The 19,251-nt window shown below is 34.2% G+C and overlaps 1 protein-coding gene across 1 annotated transcript in view; it reads right to left on the reverse strand.

Moving 5' to 3' along the window:
- Window positions 1-19,251, reverse strand: part of LOC121734473 (COUP transcription factor 2-like) — a 139,139-nt gene that overhangs the window by 58,558 nt on the left and 61,330 nt on the right. Inside the window, 1 exon segment of the mRNA XM_042125085.1 lies at window positions 10,139-10,288. Coding sequence (XP_041981019.1) covers window positions 10,139-10,288 — 150 coding nt within the window.

Here is a 19,251-nt window from a genome sequence, read left to right on the forward strand (position 1 = left end):
TGAATGTATATTTGTTGATGACTGTAGGTTATGTGCTTTGTATATATTAAAAAAGTCGTTAAAGTATTCGATGAATTTTCACACTATTTCACCAATTTTCAAAGAATATTGGAGTCATATATTTTTTCCATTTGTCCCTTTTTGGAAAATATCAAATATAGTGATTTAAGTGTTATTTGTAATATATTTTTTTTAACATTAATATTCGTATATTTATATAACAAAGAAAAAGTTTATTTGTTTGCATCGAATATGTTCCGAAATTACTACACCGACTTGGATGAGGTACCTACAGAGAGTAGATGTCTTGGATGAGGGATCACGGACACGGATCTGTCATTTAGGCTACTTTTAATTGGAGACAATGTACGGTTCCCTTAGAATTATATTTAATATATAAAAAAAGTTGGCTTTTTCCTTCTGACATTTTGCATTCGTTGGAAAGGGGTTAGGCTCCGTGAGGTCTATAGAAAAAAAAATAGAAAAAACTTCAAGAGAAAAGCAGGAAAATAGGGAAAATCATTTTATGGCAAAACAACGTTTGCCGGGACAGCTAGTTTCATATAATATTTAAATCATCTAGATAATTTTGTAAATAGTAAAGAAACCGTAAGCGTAGTCTAACTTTTTTGGCGTTATTGGCCATGGCAACACACGAGCCAAATTTCCATCGAGTATAGTTACATGAGCAACAAGAGTGTTAATAACGCATCACCTGTGGAATTACATGTGCGGTCGTAAATCACAGCGGTTCGTTAGTGCTCCGCGGGGGTCCCGGTTCGATTCCCGACAGCACAGACCATTATACCGCGGAGTTACGGAGATTTGTTGTTTGTTACACTGTTTACACTATCATATCCATAGAAGAAGTGTTTCCTTTTTTTTAAAGGCGGTTAATAACTACGAAGAAGTGTATGAATAAGCCGATAATCAAATTTTATGAAATACTAGATGATGCCCGCAACTCCGTTGCGCCAAAACTCGTTTATAACGCGGGGACCGTACATTTTTTCGGAACAAAAAGTAAAGGACATAGTCCTTTCCCGGGACTCAAAGTATTTCAGAAAAATCCGTTTAGAGGTTTCGGCGTGAAAAGGTAACAGACAGACAGACACACTTTCGCATTTATAATATTAGTATGGAAGTATGGATGTTTATCTGATATAATATCACACAACTGCTACACTAATTTCGATAAATTTGGTATGAAGATGACTTGAGTCTCGGGAAAGAATGGAGGCCAGTTTTATGTAGTAGCAAACTGCAAAATGTACGGTTTACGAGAAAATAATGTCTGTCTAAAGTATCGTGTGATACATTACTACTTGTTAATAGACTCTAGTCTGTATTATGTATTTTGATAGATTGGAGAGGTCTATGTCAATCGATCGACCTTAAAAATATTTGAAATAGGAACCTGTGACCAAATGTTTTATGGAAAGCTTACAAGCTAAGTGATTTCTATAATAGTTACATACTAAAATTATAGTTATCACTTATCAGAAATGATCGAGACCTTTTAGCCCTGAAGAAGAATATTATGTACGAGCTTTTGCCCGCGGCTTCGCTCGCGTTAAGAAGTATTATTATATACAAACTTTCATCCACTGTTTGAACCCCTTGGGGTTGGAATTTATCAAAATCCTTTCTTAGCGGATGCCTACGTCATAACATCTACCCGCATGCCAAATTTCAGCCCGATCTGTCCAGTGGTTTGGGCTGTGCGTTTATAGATCACTATGTCAATCAGTCAGTCACCTTTGAGTTTTATATATATAGATTAAAGATGTATAACATATTATTTGGTCGCTGTTAAGCATTAGTGTCCTAACCCACAATTTTTTTTGTTGATAAATTTTGAATGCAGTCTTGTTCTAAATCATCTACAGAACATAACTGCATTCATAACTCAATACGTAATTTTTATGTGGGTTAGTACACGAATGCTTAACAGCGTCCATTTACTAGATGTCCGCAACCCCGTTGCGCAAAAAGTCATTCATCGCGCAGGAACCGTACATTTTTTCAGGATAATAAAGTATCCTATGTTCTTTCCGGGGACTCAATGTATCTCTATAAAAAAGTTCACCAAAATCGGTTAAGCGGTTTGGGCTTGAGGAGGCAACAGGCACTTTCGCATTTATGATATAAGTATAGATGTATTTTGTTTTAAACCAATTAAAACTTGCCATAAGGTCAAACTATCGAATTCAGTAGTTCGATTCCCGATAATAGTGAGGTCAATACTCAAAACCTTTGTCGCAACTCGCACCGAATGAATCCGTCAAATGTTTTAAAGTTAATTACTTTTCCCGCGTTTTCGGCTCCGGTCGATACATCATCCATAAATCATGGCTGATGGATGGCAGACATATCTCACGCTCATCTCTCATTTTACACTTCTTTTTACACATCTGGGTGCGTAGACGAGTTACATTCGACGGCGAAGTTAGATTTCCAAAATGTTTTTGACCGGCTTCCAAAAAGGAGGAGGTTATAATATGTTCGCAGCTGTGGATATTTTTTTATATAACGCATTGCTAATTTCTAAGGTGCTATGGCTAAAATCTATTCGCTAGCACTTTGCATTGGCTAACGTCAAAATGTTAAACCAATTAACTTAAAACTGTTCTGACAAAAATTCTCGAAAACTGGGTATATACCCCGCGTTCCATTTGATGTTAAAAAACTATCAAAATGCTCAAAATGCCTCCTATTTTGAGCGTTTTGATCGTTTTTAACACAACTGAATCCCATTGCATCTTTGATAGCTGAATAACCTGTCGAAATTATTAAATTTAAGTAGTCTAATTACCCTAGTTATTTTAGCTCTGGTATAAATTAAACCTTTAAGCTAAGGACATAAGGATCACTAGAGAAACTTCCAGGTAGTAGACTCGATTTCGTTTTAATGGAGTGCTAATATTGTACTTCTATCAATAATAATATATTCAGAAAAACTCAAAGAATATAATATTATGTAGAATATCATTGACTTCTAATAAATTTGTTTTGCGAGTAGGTAAGTACTAGGACCTAGGTATATTACCTAGAAGTTATGTAATAAGTAAATATTATGTTCGTACCTAATAAAATAAAGTAATAAAACATTTATTGTTATTGTTAACTTCATAAAACAAATCTGCGTTTATTTTTTTTCGCGCTATGTTGACTATTAAAATTAGGATTAAAATTGTTATGGCCGCCTCATAAAAAGCACACCTTGCATTGCATAATACTTAATTGTATAAACTATAAAGTATGCAAATTATTTATTTTGCCAATACGAAACCTAATGAAATTCGATACTTTTGTTGGGATCAAATTAACAGACATCTATCGAATTTCTTGAGGGTCACATTGTGCCGTAGATTCTTTACTGTCCGCCCCTGGTTCTCATGCTAAATAATTAGTTGTCCGAAAACTTAACCCTAAAACGACCGGTGGTAAAATAGAACCGGTGTTGTAATTAATGTTTTGACCGATGTCCGGTTTTTTTCTTTTCGCGACGTGCCGGCAAGCGTCACGTAGCACAGATTACATCTTTATGTGCGTAAAGATGGTTTCCACGAAAATGGGCCATTACAGTGACAGTCGTTGGAAATGATAATATCGTGATACACTTCTCATAATTCTTTGTTTCTAAGTGGTCAGTTCTCACGGCTTGACCACTGTCAAAATGGCCCCACCTGGACACCCTGCCCTAAGGCGTGCAGGCAGCGATGCAAACATTGCCGTAATTTGCCCCTCAAGTATTGTTCGGTTTTGACAACGTCGTGGGTTATTGTCTGTTATATTTTTCGCTTCATAGCGTGTTTGTAATGGTCGCGCGTATTATTACGACATGACCGTTGCGAGATTATTATTACGCGGATAGGCGAATACGCTTGAGACTTTCTCAGGGCTTCTTCGTACTGACCCCTGACAGTCGTAAAAATTGTGTAAATATCAGTAATACCCATCTGACATTGGCAACTCACCAAGGATCCATTATCAAAACGAAGAAGAAGATTAATACCCAAAGAATTTACAGATGCCAAACTTTTAACGAATGTCATAATCGCCCTAGCCAAATACCATTAACCAGCAGTATTAATTACTAAAAAACAATTATTACTCGTACTGTATAGGCCACGCAAGTATCTTTCTAAATGACCGGCTATACAAAAACTTATTAAGATATACAGACAATGAGATTTGATTGATGTGCGATGAACAAAAGCCGCCATTGTGGATACATTATGCACTCGCAACCGGTCCTTAATGTTGGTAATTAATCTGTAGGTATGATGTATTTGAGAATGCAAAAAGTATCTATTACTGATGTGCGTAACGTATGGTTTTTTTTTGTAAAATTTGCGCGCTGGACGTAGTGTTTTTCAGGCGTGTGTTTTAGGGTTAACAATAATGAATGTATTGGACTTATTATAAAATATATTGAAAAAAAAAACTTAATTTTTGTAGCTAAAATGAACCTACCTATAGACAATGATGAAACTAAGATATATTATAATTTATAAATTATAATTTATGATAAGGATCTATGCTAATTGCTATATAATTATACTAAAATTTATTACTTATCAATACATCATAATATTATTAAGTCGTGATTATGAAAAAAATAATTTGGCACAATGTAAATTGTGATATTTTGTTAACGTTTGTTAGCAAAAAGCTTTAATTATTACCTACAACCTTGAAGCAGGTTGACAGCAACTGAGTACTACGAGTGATTTGCATAAAATAATATTTTGAGCAACTATTCTAAGCAACATAATAATTTTGGCACAAAATTTTGGCGGTCACTTAAATTGCGACATCCTTCTTGTAAGTGCCATAAAACATTTGCCATCTAAAATTGTCCGAAAAAAAAAACAAAAGTCAAACGATTAGGCCGGTAGAAAAAAAAAACGATTTCAAATAAAGAACATTTTGCCGCCATAATAAAGAAGGAGAAGAAATGGAACGATTTAATCTAATGAACGCTATCAGCGTCGAAGGCATTACAATACAATCATAACACTATCTTATAGTAGCAAACTGATCTGGGAAAAAACACAATGCAACTTATCTCGCAAGACGATTATCTAATGACAAAGACGCACACTTTGATATTAACAGTTAAAAAGGGACCTTACACCTTTCTATTGTTTGTTGACAGCAAACAAATCGTATTTTGGCCGTCGCAGGGTGCTTAAGGGTTAAGGGTTGCCAGCGGGTCGCCCTTCCGCTAAGGAAGGGATAGTCCTAATGAAAGGTGCGATATGCAAAACGATATTATGATAAAACTTAAAGGGCAAAATGTAAAATGTTTTATTTTGTTTTTTTTTGGTTAATTTGTTAAAGAAAAAAAATCTATTTTCTTTTAATAAACTAGAATTTTTTCCCTTACTGATTAATAATACTTAATCAATTTTCAGGTTCAAATAACATGTAAATAATTACCTTTATGAATGTCTCTGAAGTATAATCACTAGTCGGTTTGATTCCCGCGTTATTTTAAGATTGGTTAGAATGTCTGATTATCAGATTGCCTGACGAAAAGATGATCCATGCGTTGGATGGGCAATGGGCATGTAAAATGTCAGTCCTGCGCCTGATCTCTCGTCAGTCGGTTTAGCCATGTCACGGGTAATTATGAGCACAGGAACGTAGGTTGACCTAGTGAGTTGCGCACACACTCGGGCCAGCCAGCTACGCAATCATTAAAATGATTGCGTAGCTGGCTCACCAAAATCGGTGCGTGAGATGACTATTATCATAGATATAGCGTCTAGATGCATCCATAGATGAAGCGCGATGCAAGTCTCAGCTATGTGACCCCGGCACGCGGTGTTTGAACCTGCGGGCTGCGGCTGACCCATCCGCCATTACGGTTAGCTTTAGCGTCACAATTGTTTGGGTGTATGTTTGATTATGGAGTTTGATTTCGATTTGTGCTAGATTTTAATACTTACCAAGAGTTAATTTTGTAGGGACCATGTATGTGTGAATGTGTTTTGTAAGATGTGTGAATGTGCAAGTGTGAATTTTTGTGTGAATTGTTGCAACGCGGGGACTAAGTGATAGTGACTAGAGAGACTTCTACAATTTGGAAAAATATGCTACGCTACTTGTCACAATTTCATTAGTCACTAGTGGCTTAAACTATTTGCCGACCCCTGTCTAGAGTTACTCGTTATGTCATACAGCTACTGCTACCTAAATGCTACATAACGTTATTAGTTATTATATTTTTTAAAAGATCTGCGTAAAATAGGTTTAACGACTTAGATTCCATCTAAGAGCAATATTGGTTTAAAGAGTATTCTATGTAGGTAAGCGAAGAGCATACCTACTCGCCTATAGTCCTAGCCATAAGACGAGGAATTTTGTGACTTGTCTGATGGCTTGGACTATACTTGTTAATTGATCACCTTCTAGATATTTTAAAATTCAAACCCTAACTACGTTGACAATGTAGTTAATTCAAAGGTCAACCAATACGACATAATAACACCTATCAGCCTACCATTAGCTAACTATGATTAATGATTTACTAATTACCCGTTCGTATTCAATACTTCGGCCTAAACAATTTTATAGCTTTTACTAGCTGTCCTGGCAAACGTTTCTTTGCCACCCATATTATTTTATCTTATATATTTAAACGAGCAATTCTTGTATATATATATATATATATATATATATATATATATATATATATATATATATATATATATATATATATATATATATATATATATATATATATATATATATATATATATATATATATATATCTGGAATCTCGGAATCGGGGGTTTCGGGGGCGATAAATCGATCTAGCTAGGAATCATTTTTATAAAATGTCATTTTATTCGTGTTTTATTGAATGCCGAGCAAAGCTCGGTCATACAGCTAGTTTTATTGAAGTAACTAAATAAGTATGTCACTATGGCAACGTCCATCGCTATCCCGTCGCACAAACAATGGTCGCCGTCAGTCTCGAGTTGTAATAATTTACTATTATTTATTTAACAAATGCACTTATCAAGTGCAATAAAAAGTACCCAGTAGCCGATTCTCAGACCCACTGAATATGCATATAAAATTTGGTTAAAATCAGTAAAGCCGTTTCGGAGGAGTACGCGGCCTAACATTGTGACACGAGAATTTTATATATTATAAGATTTATCATACTTAAGGCAAGGCTGTCCCTGATTTAGCAGGTCGATGTCTGTCAGCACGAATATCGACGTTAAGGACATTGAAATAACATTCATATCAGCGCGCCTTGTATAGGGCGGTTACGAAGCTCGCCGCGTTGTTGATAGGGCGAAATAGGAGAAAATTATACATTTTATTTTATTTTTTTAATGACTGAATCATTTATTAAAAATCTATTCGGTTATTTTGCTAGAACTATAAAAAACCTATCCTTTTTGTAAAAAAAATCATATCATTGTCGTATCGTACGAGATGTTCGAATTTGAAGTGTACTTTTATGGATATTCAAGATTTTTTTACAGTATTACCATACCATTTTTCAATATTCTGTTCGGTTATTTCGTTACATTGTTTCTTTTTGTGTGCACAGAAATTTTGATGGGAGAGAATTTCACATAATTTCTTCAAATTGGAAGTTTAAAAATCAGTCTTTTCGAACTGGCCTCACCTTAACCAATTTTGATAGTTTTAGTGCATGATTTTTTTGTGATCAGATTGATTTTCACTACTTCTGTGCTAATAGCTAATTTAGGTTAAAGGGAGAAGAGGGCCATTAATGATCATTTAACTTTAATTTAATGAAGTCTCTGACAGAAAATGTATGGAGCGTATGTAAAAATCTTTATTAAATTACCTTAATTTAGTAAATTTTGACATAATTTTTTTGTAATATTTTTTTACTATTTTTATATTCCGTAACGAAAATATTGCCCACCAAAAAATAACACTAATCTATTTACTTAAATAATTATTAAAAAACGAATTATTCTCAAAATGTTCCACACTGTCGATATCTATGGTCGATATTATAAATTTTGAATGTAGATTTTGACAGAACTTGCTTAAATATTTCTGTTTATTTTTTTGAAAAATCAGGCTAAGCGCATACATTTTCGTAACTTCCCTGTTGATTGTATTTTTTTGGTCACTATATATTAAGTAATATTATTTTTTTGGCAAATTGATGACAAGCGCTCTAATTTTAACCATGATTCGACCTTATCAAATGATTGCCTTTTAAGTAGCTTCAAACAAATTAAGTTTACAGCATATCTATTGGCCATTAGTCTTGCATGTTTTTAAAAATATAACAGCACGATAAAACCTTATACGTGGAAAAAGACTATCGAAATTTTGTCAATATAGTTTGATGATGTTTCTTAGATAAAATTACATTTGACGACAACACTAAATTCTGAGGTCACCACTTTTATCGTACGAAACCCACGTCTTATTAACCTAAATTCAATAATTAGAATACATAATAGGTATGTATTATGTATATTAAAAAGATATAGACTTGAAAAGCAAAGCTGATTGACTCATGGATAAACCTGAAATATACAATTTTGAATTTTTAACACGTGTTTAACGATATAGGCACCTACTCAGAAAATATATTATTTTGATAGGATATACCTACTTACCTATCATTGCAATGTTTTCATGCTAGAATGCACCACAAGCATAGGCAGTAAAGAAAAAGTTTTGTACGACGTTTGACAACCTTTGTTAATATTCTCTGACATAACGTCGTGCAACATGTCGGATTGTGGGTGGTTATTTAAAAATAATAATAATAGCTCCCACGCCGGTTTCAGTGACGGTGGCCGGTTTCATTGAAACCAGGCCAGCTACGCCGGAGTAATTTTACAGTGCCCAAGTGTGTGCGCAGTGCACAAGAGCACTCTCTATTCCTTTACTCTCATAACCCAGTGGGACGGAAGACCGACACGACCGGCGAGAGATCAGGTGGATCATCTTACTTGTCAGACAACCAGGTGATCAGCCTGCATTGTCCTAACCAAACTTGGAAATAACATGTTTCCAACGCGGCAATCGAACCAACGACTTTCGAGTCAAGAGCCGCGCTCTATACCACTAGACCACGGAGACGTTACTTACCTACTGTTTGTGCTAGGAGCGATCTTTACGTAATTTGCCCTCAAAGGGCGCTAAATATTATATTATGTATGACCTATAATTTCAAGCGGACGAAACCGCGGAAAAAGCTAATTTATAATATCCATATCCTGTTTGGAATTATTTCTATGAAATATAAGTTTTCCTTTAATGTCGATGTTGTGTCCAAATATTGATAGTTGTGACTTGTGACTAATGAGTCAATGATGATACATTATATTCAAGTTTTTACAGTACAAACATTGTTTTTATAACCTTAATTCTACGTCAAAATATTAGACGCATCCTACTTATGTCATATATATGTATACGAAAGTTTATAGTCCATACCGTTGAACCGATTTTTTTTTGAGTATAGACATAGAGTACTTTCAGTCCCGGGAAAGAACAAGGATACTTTTTATCCCGGAAAAATGCACGGTTCCGGTGCGATAAACGAGTTTTGGCATAACGGAGTAAATGAGGATGTTATCTATCATAATAATATAATGTTTCAGAAAGCAGCTTGGCCAAAAAATTTAGACACTTTAGTACTTTTTGGGCTCATTTTAAGAAAGAAACTGTTGACATTGAAGTATAATATTTACGTCAATAGTGTCACTTTTTAACCGACTTCTAAAAAGGAGGATGTAACTTATTCAGTTGTGAATATTTTTCGTGTTTTAAGTGTTTATCCGACAAATATGCGTGGTGCTATGTCCTAACATAATATGTTATAGAATCTATATTCAAAAAATATTTAAGTCTTTTTATTTGGATTCAACGCTATGTCCATGGTGAAGTAATTTTATTATTTTAACGTTATATAGGTGTAATAAAATAATCGCAAACACGTCGTAACTATGTTATATACTTACATAGTAACACTATGTACCGGTAAACAGAAAAAAATCTTTAGTCAATGTCTCAACACAGGCATGAAATGTTAGTCTGTTAGTGACATGCTTTAATTTTTTGTTACTTTTTTAATTTCTGTTTTTTTAATGAATTTTTGTGGACTCACCTTCTCTCCTCATGCCCATTTTGAGACATTTCCTCAAGCGGCAGTATTGGCACTGGTTTCTATGGTGCTGGTCGATGGGACAATTCCTATTCCCTCTACAGGAGTACGTCAGGTTTCGTCGCACGGATCTCTTGAAAAACGATTTGCAGCCTGCGGGAGAGACACAGAACATAAAACCTTTATTCACTTTTTACAAAAAAAAATTGTCTATGGTGCATTTTTTTTTATTTAACTGACTTGTATTATTTATTGCAAAATTTTGGATTCGATTTGACTTAAACATACACGGATAACACAACTTTGATACTTTAACTTTCAACAACCAATAAATTTTATGGCTAACTTAATACAACAATAAAAATCCAAAAACGAAATGAATTAAACATAAAATATCTAATTTCTTTACGTAGGTCGATTGGAATTTGAGATAAGCACTAAATCACTCCAAATCGGCTTCTATTTAAGTGTTTAATTATATTAACATATTCCCATACATCACTGGCTCTGGTAATTGGTCGATTATGGAACACTAGCAGTTAAGTATGTGGAGATATACTAGTGTTATATGTTATGCGGCGCCAAGAATACATTATTGATGAGACGATTTTAGAATTTAGTGTTTATGCATATCATGCTTTTGAGATAATAGAATATAGAGCGATAGGAAACATTATGATAAACTAATAAGATATTGATATACTTACCTACATGTTAGTGTCGATAATTTTAAGCTTTAAACAGCTGTAGTTGTTTATAAATCTTTTGACAGTTTGTATACAGACTGTCAAAATTACATTAACTAAGTTTAAACCCTTAAACGTCATTATTTTCCTAGCAAAAAACTCGTGAAACTAGTTTTGAAATAGTTAAAGTATTCAAAACTAGTTTCAAAAGTTTCAAATTTTTGCTACGCGAGCGCGAACCGGATTCTTTTTTATTGCTCATTTTATTATATTTTTTTATTCGAAGAAGCCATATACGGGTAACGACTAAAATCTAAAATTTCACCACTTTTAGATAAACTAATTATTATTGCCATATAAGTATTTCGCGACATACCAAGTTAATTATTATTTAACTAATTTGAATATCCGGCATTCTATTCGCATGTAAAGTCGTTTATTTTTAAACCTTTACGTCTTTATTTTATACGAGAATGCTAATAAATAAATTAGCGCGAACGTTTGCGTCACCGGCTTACTCATAAGTAGCTGGTTTGACAAATATTTAATTTTTTAAATAATACGGCCACAAACCGTCCCGCGACAAAAGTTTAATGTTATTTATCGTTATTAGAAAACATCGTTTTGACACAAAGTATGAAGATCTGACGGTCGTGCTATAGTGTTTGTGACGGCGCGCGATTGAGGTTTTTGTGGAAAATAATGAAATGTCAACAGCTCGATAATTTGTTCGGATTATGCGCGGAATCTAAACAATATTATAGAAAGTTTACGGTAAAGCTTAGGTAGCCAATGACACATTTTATTGCATTATTTCTAAGATTATGGTAATCATTGAACTAAATATTTAAAAGTATTTTAGTTGAAAATTTTAAACGATGTAAATTATAATAGGACGTAAGTAGGATAGTTTATAAAGTTCGATTTTAAATTGCCGTCTGTCTTGGTCTGTAACTTTAAGGGTCACTTTATAACTAGCGCAGAGTCGAAGCGCATCGAAGCGAATTATTAAAAGGTTATATATAATATAAGTTAAGGTTGAATATAACAAATTCAACCTTAACTCCAAAGCGTTAACGCACTTTATTACTTCTGAAAATTTAAAAAGGCGCGCCCATCCGCGCGAATTCGCGTGAATGCGCCCGACCAACGCTGATTGGCATCGTAGAAGTAATGTATGCGTTACGTTCTGGAGTTAAGGTTGAATTTCCTGTGTTCAGTTTTTGGGAATTCGCCTCTGCGTTATTTTTTTTTTTTTTTTTTTTTTTTTTTATTATTATTTCGTCCCCCTAACATTATCAGGGCTATTTACCGTTATTATAAATTGACCCTTACGCGTAGCTGAGTGACATGGCGCTTACGATGTCACCTATGACCTCTAACTTAGCTGTTAAAACATCGAATGTATCTTGGCTAAGGGCCTAGGTGTAGGTCCAGGCGAATCCGCGAGCTCAAGTAACAATGGCCGCATATTTCCACATTCGCGCATCCCCAGATAAACCGTTAGCGCAGATACAGTCTACAGATATAGCTGGGCGCATACTACGCGATTTCAAGACAAGTTTTAGGAGTCTTTATGAGTTGGATTGGATAATATAATTTTAGGTACAATAGGAAGGTAATGTAAATGTTTAAATGTTTGTAAACGTTTTAATTAACTTTAATCAACTAATAATAATGTTTATCTTTTCATGAATTAAACTTCTTAATTAATTAAACTTTTCTATGAAAGTGACTATAACCTAACATTTTTTGCCTCATACTTGTCTATTCCGTAAGCATCTATACCAATATTATAAATGCGAAAGTGTGTCTGTCTGTCTGCCTGTCCGTCTGTCTGTCTGTTTGTTACCTCTTCACGCTCAAACCGCTGAATCGATTTTGCTGAAATTTGGCATGGAGATACTTTGAGTCCCGAGAAAGACATAGGATAGTTTTTATGTCGGAAAAATGTACGGTTGCCGCGCAATGGAGTTACGGGCGTCATCTAGTTTATTTATAAGAGGCAAGAGCCCTAATGACGAAACAATTTACAACTCATAATCTAAATGCTCATTTCTTTTAAATAAATAAATAAAAATAACATTATTAAACATGCAAGGAACAGAACCAGAGTTAAAGAACAATAAAGCGAGGAATTCTAGTGAATTGACATGATGGCTTTTAAATTAATCTCATCTCTACTTGCAACGGTGTTTTTGCAATCAGTGCGTTGTTAAAACGCTCGTGCGATTATTGATTTCACGAGCGTTTTTACATCGCGTAGTGTGCGCCGGGCCTGCGCTGCCCAATTACCACTATCGCTGGGAACATCGAAGTGATGATACCGGCACTACTTACAGAGTTCTACCACACAGATTTTAGGCTTTATGTAGTTAGAATAAGGGCCATGTTAGTGGTAAAATAAATTTGAACACGACGTTTAATGTTATTTAAAATTTTGCCTTTGATTTTGTGGTGTAATAAGGATCACAACAATTCGGAAATTTGAATAGATTATGGCCATAGTGTTAACCCTAGAGTGGGCGCGCTATTGTTAGAGACTAATAAATGAAAATTTTAATCAAAAATTTACGTTATTATTGATATTATCATATACTTATTTGAATGTGTCTCTTTCTCACCCGATTTTGAAGTTCGCCATGATACTTTGAGTTCCAGGAAATTAACAGAATAGTTTGAATCACAAAAAAAAATACTTATACCCGCCAATTAACTAATTTCTGCGTAAACGAAGTCAATAATCGTTGGCAAAAGTCATCATAACTCAGGACAATTTAACCGATTCGTTGCCACCTTCATTTTCACGAATTCTTACCACAGGCCAAGTAGTTTGTTCGATGACGCGCCATAAGCGTCATCGGCCCTGCTAAACGATGACGCGCCACGTGCGGCATTGGCCACTGGTTGTGTTTTATGCACATTTTATTGTTAATAGGCGTAAATCAGGGACAGAAAAGATCAATTTTGTGTGCAGTGTTCGTGTTAGTTGTAATTCAAAGGTGAAATGGCGTATAAAGGTAGTAATTCGTAATGTTAATAAAATTTATCAGTAGTCGTCAACAATTGGTGCAAATTTTGCTCAGATGTTGGTATCAATTTCAATTATTAGTGCTAGTTACTAGCAACTTCATCTATTTTAGTTGAAGAATAAATAACTGAGCGTAATTGTTTATCTATAAAAATCTAAATTTGTATTAAAAGCTCTCATAAAATTGTTAATTTAAACAAATGAAATACATTTGTTTTAGATAATCAGCAGGAATACCATGACTTTTCTGGATGTAGCCAACCACTATTTACAAACATAGATGAAAATTGCTCGGAAAACGACAATAATGAGAATGAAAATTTTCCAGAATGTAGTCAGTCAATATTGCAAAACTTTACATTGAAAAGGAAATTTGAAAGCTCTCGTACTTGCCATGACATAAAATATACTAACTCAACAGACAGTAGCATAGAAAAAATTACTGACACTGATGAAGATGAAATTATTGTTAGTAGGAAAAAAAGTTCTTTAAAAACGCCAATGGCAAAAAATAAGGATTCTTCAAGTGAAACCCAAACAAATCAAGAATGTTGCACAGCCAAAAAATATTTTAACACATTGTTTGCAAAAGATCTCAGTACTGAATTTAATACAATGAACGAACTACCTCCCATTTACGCTCAGTTTGAGCATGACTTGGGTATAATGCTAGCATTTCGACTTAGAAATGTTCCCGCGAACAATCGGTTGGAATGCTATGAACACCTTATTCGCACAATAAGACTATATGAAATATAAAATAAAAGACAAGATCAAGATAGAATCTGTATTTTATTTAATCTCGATAGATTTTTGAACAAATTTGAGAATCTAATATCAAAATCTTAAATGTATTAGAGAATAACAAAGTGTATTATTTTCCTTTTTAAAGGAGTTTAAAAAATGAACTAAAAGCATTATATAAGCTTGTTAGTAAATATATCCGGAACGATTATAACATACATCGTAAAAACACTTTCGAAAAACATGTATTACAGTCAGGCAGCTTAAAAAGAGCAAACAAGGAACTTAGATTGCACAAGACATGGATAGAAGGTTTAAAAACCTCGAATAATATAACTTACAATAGAAACGAAATACTGAAAGTAGCTACTAGCTTTTACAAAAATCTTTACGAAAATGTAGAGTTGACACCCACTACCAACACGTCGATGGAAGCACCTATAAATATACACGAGATCGATGTAGAGGAGGTAATAAATAATTACGAAAACCAAAACCGACAAAAGCCCTGGACCGGATCAAATACCTAACGAAGCCTTGAAAATTGAATGCCCATACCTAGCTGTCCCTCTCACGCATCTCTTTAACCTCGTGCTTGAATCGGCTATAGTACCAACATAATGAACGGAATCTTATATAATTTTGATATACAAAAAGGGAGACCCAAATAATATTGGAAACTACCGCCCAATAAGCCTGCTGTCCTCAATATATAAAGTTTTCTCGTCTATCTTGGAAAAGAGAATCAGAGACAATATCGAAAGACATCAACCCGCAGAACAAGCGGGGTTCAGAAGTGGTTTCTCCACGATTGATCATATCCACTCTATAGAACTAATAATAGACAAATTTCAAGAATTTAATAAACCACTTTACCTTATATTTATAGACTAAAAAAAAGCTTTCGATTCTCTTTACCACCACTCCATATGGGAGTCCCTACAATCGCAAGGAGTTGACCCAGCATATACAGAGTGTAACAAAAATAAGTGATAATACTTTAGGGTGTGTACGTGTTCCTTGTAGAGAGTTCACTGTGAAAGTAGCAGCGCTGAAAGACCAAAAAATTTTTTCACTTTTGTATGGGCAAGGGTCCGAGCGTCACGAGTTTCACCATACAAAAGTGAAAAAATTTTTTGGTCTTTCAGCGCTGCTACTTTCACAGTGAACTCTCTACAAGGAACACGTACACACCCTAAAGTATTATCACTTATTTTTGTTACATCCTGTATAAAAATCCTGAAAAACCTCTACCGTAATTGTTATAGTAGAATTAAGCTTGAAAGGACTGGACCTCCTATAGCCATCAGAAGGGGAGTGAGACAGGGGGATGGGATATCTCCCACCCTGTTTATTTCTGTTTTACAAAGGATTTTTGATAATCTGAATTGGGGAAATGTAGGTATAAAAATCAACAATCGTTATTTGAGTAATTTGAGATTCGCAGACGACATCGTCTTATTATCAGAAAATGCTACAGTCGATGATAAACCTATTGTACACCGCAAGTAAACACGTAGGCCTGGAAATTAACCGAAGCAAAACCAAAGTACTCACAAACTCTACAAAAAGTCCAATATATCTAGAAAATGTCGAGCTGGAATATGTGGATTCCTTTATCTATTTAGGAAAACAAATCTCTTTCCTGAGACAGAGAAATGAACAAGAGATTGACAGGAGAATCTCCAATTCTTGGAAAATGTACTGGAGTCTGAAGGAGAATATTTAAAGGAGATATGCCAATTGCCGTCAAGAAAAAAGTTACGGACACATGTATACTTCCCTCATTAACTTACGCCAGCCAGACATGGAAACTTACATATAAGACTAAGTCAAAAATAAGATCGTGTCAAAGAGGTATGGAGAGAAGTCTGCTAAATATCAAAAGAATACACAAAATAGCACACAGAAACATAAGAAATAGAACTAAAGTAGCAGACGCTCTCTATTACTGCAAAAAACTCAAATGGCGCTGGGCGGGCCACCTTTCGAGACTGACAGATAATAGATGGACTCAAACAATAACAGCATGGAAAGGACCCACAGGCACTAGAACGAGAGGGAGACCTATAACTCGATGGACTGACGACATAATAAAGATAGCTGGCGAAGGATGGATGGAGATAGCGAAAAATAGAGAAGCATGGAAAACTCTAGAGGAGGCCTTCACCTTCGAAGCGATGGGTTCTTACTAACACAAACATTAATGCTCTTAACTGTTACTAACGAAATACTATGTAATTAGTGAGAAATAAAAGGCTTTTTATTTTTAATTATTTATTATATATTATTATATTATTTTCATTTTAATAATTGTGATATGCCCTAAAGCAATCTAGACATAAGCCAGGAAAACCTGGACAATCTGGGCAACCAAATAAAACATCCACTCTCTTTTTATTGATATTGTAGCATTGCCTACATCTTTTTCTAATTCTTCTACCATTTATTTTTGGTAAATGTGTTGGCAAATGTGTCTTACCACTTGCTGAAGATCTTATATTATCATCTGTTGATTTTTTGGGCAAGAAGTGTTCAATTATATTTAATCGATAATCATATAAAGATATCTTAGGATCCCTATTTAAATTATATAAAAAAAAGGCATTGATCAAGTTAATTTGTATAATGTGTATAATCACTTTTTTGTACCACCGAAGTGTCTTATGTTCAGCACAATAATATTTTAACATTTGGTCGTGTTTGTCTACTGCTCTCATATGTTTATTATATTTAATTTGGACTGCTGGTTTAAATGAAACATTTCCATATTTATTATGAGTTTCTGCATATTCGCTCTTATGTTCCGTGCTAATAAAGCAAACATCCCTTTTGTCCTTCCATTTAGTTACAGTCACATTATTAGCATTATGCATTAGGCATAGTTCGCCTGGCTGTAACATGGTATTTATAAGTGTCTTAGGATTTCCTTTTTTATTAAATTTTATCGTACCTGTCAAATACGTTTTTTTTTTTAATAATTCTTCTGCCATATCTACACTCGAATAATAATTGTCAACATATAGAGAATGTCCACTATTCGTATATTTTTCGATTAATAAACGCACTACTTTTTTAACATGGTCTCTACCTCCCACTATCCTGTCTAGAGCGCCAGCATATAAATGGATGGACATACAAATTCCGTTTTTGTCTGCTAGAATATAAAGTTTAATTCCATACTTATGGGCTTTGCTTTTTAAATACTGGCGAAATCGTAGTCTACCAGTCCATAATATCAACGACTCATCAATTGTCACCTCTTTACTTGGGTAGTAAATATTTTCCATATTTTTGTTAAATATTTCGATTAATGTTATTACTTTATAAATGCTTTGATTACCTGGAATAGTTTGCACATTTAGTGCTCTTAAAATCATAAAAAACCTATTTCTTGACATGTAATCTGAAAATCTCAAACTAAATAGATAATGTTTTTTCCAGTAATCGGACAATCGGTTTAATTTTATTATACCCATTAATAATAATAATCCTAGAAATATTTTAAATTCTTCTAAAGTCACTGGTTTCCAATATCGAAACCTAGCATGAGGCGCATTGCTAGTTCTTTTAATATTAGCACCATTTGCGTTTGTACATGAAATAATTAGATCATAAAATTCATCATTGAATATTAAATTAAAATAATTAATTTGTTGTGTTTCTGCCATGAATTGTTTGATGCCAGGGTTTCCAGTAAATGGAATTACGGGCATTAATAAGGGATTGCCAGGTATCCAAGATAATAATTCACTGTTTGCATTCACTTCCACATGATCTTCGTAGTCCAAGGTTTCTATTTCCTCTTCAGCGAAATCACACCATTCATCTTGAGCTAAAATACCGTAAATATCTTGGTCTGTCCATGCCATAACATCATCATCATCATCAATAACGGTATCTCTTGGAGACTGCATACTGGCCAATGCATCTTCTATCAGCATAAAATCTTCCTCTCTCGAAGTAGATGGATGAGCCATTGCTCTGAAAAATGTTTTCAATACCCGACTTTATGTGATCGCTACTTATGATTTTTTTTCGCCGGTTTTTGAGCCCAATAACCGGCGACGTACACGGATTGTGTATTTCTGTAGCCCTAGCATGGCCACCAGTAGAAATGCGAAAGTATAGACATACTGTGGAGATAAACTTAAGGTGCCATTCCGATCTTTTTTCGTTCTGAAAAATTCAATTAAAATGCCACTTTATGACAGACTATAGTGATAAAAATTAAAATAATATCCTACTTTATGACATACACTATAGTCTGTCATAAAGTGGCATTTTTATTGAATTTTTGTCGGTCGCAATTAGCCGCGGTAAATATCGGAACGGCACCTTAAGTTTATGTCCACAGTTTGTCTATACTTTCGCATTTCTACTGGTGGCCATGCTAGGGCTACTGGTGCCGCTATAACAACAAATACAAAAAAAAAAATAAAGATAATATTTAAGAGGGCCTCCCATACATACAACAAACGTGATTTGTTATATTATGTGATGGGCCTTTTTGGATCGTATTCCATAATGGCAACATGTAGACACTTGAAATTTATTAAAAATCCTGAATTATATGTGTACTTTAATATTGAATAATAATATTAAAATAAAATAAAAATGGAAGGGGGCTCCCATACAAAAGACACAATTTTTGA

Source organism: Aricia agestis, chromosome 15 (genome assembly GCF_905147365.1).
Source record: "Aricia agestis chromosome 15, ilAriAges1.1, whole genome shotgun sequence".
NCBI lineage: Eukaryota > Metazoa > Arthropoda > Insecta > Lepidoptera > Lycaenidae > Aricia > Aricia agestis.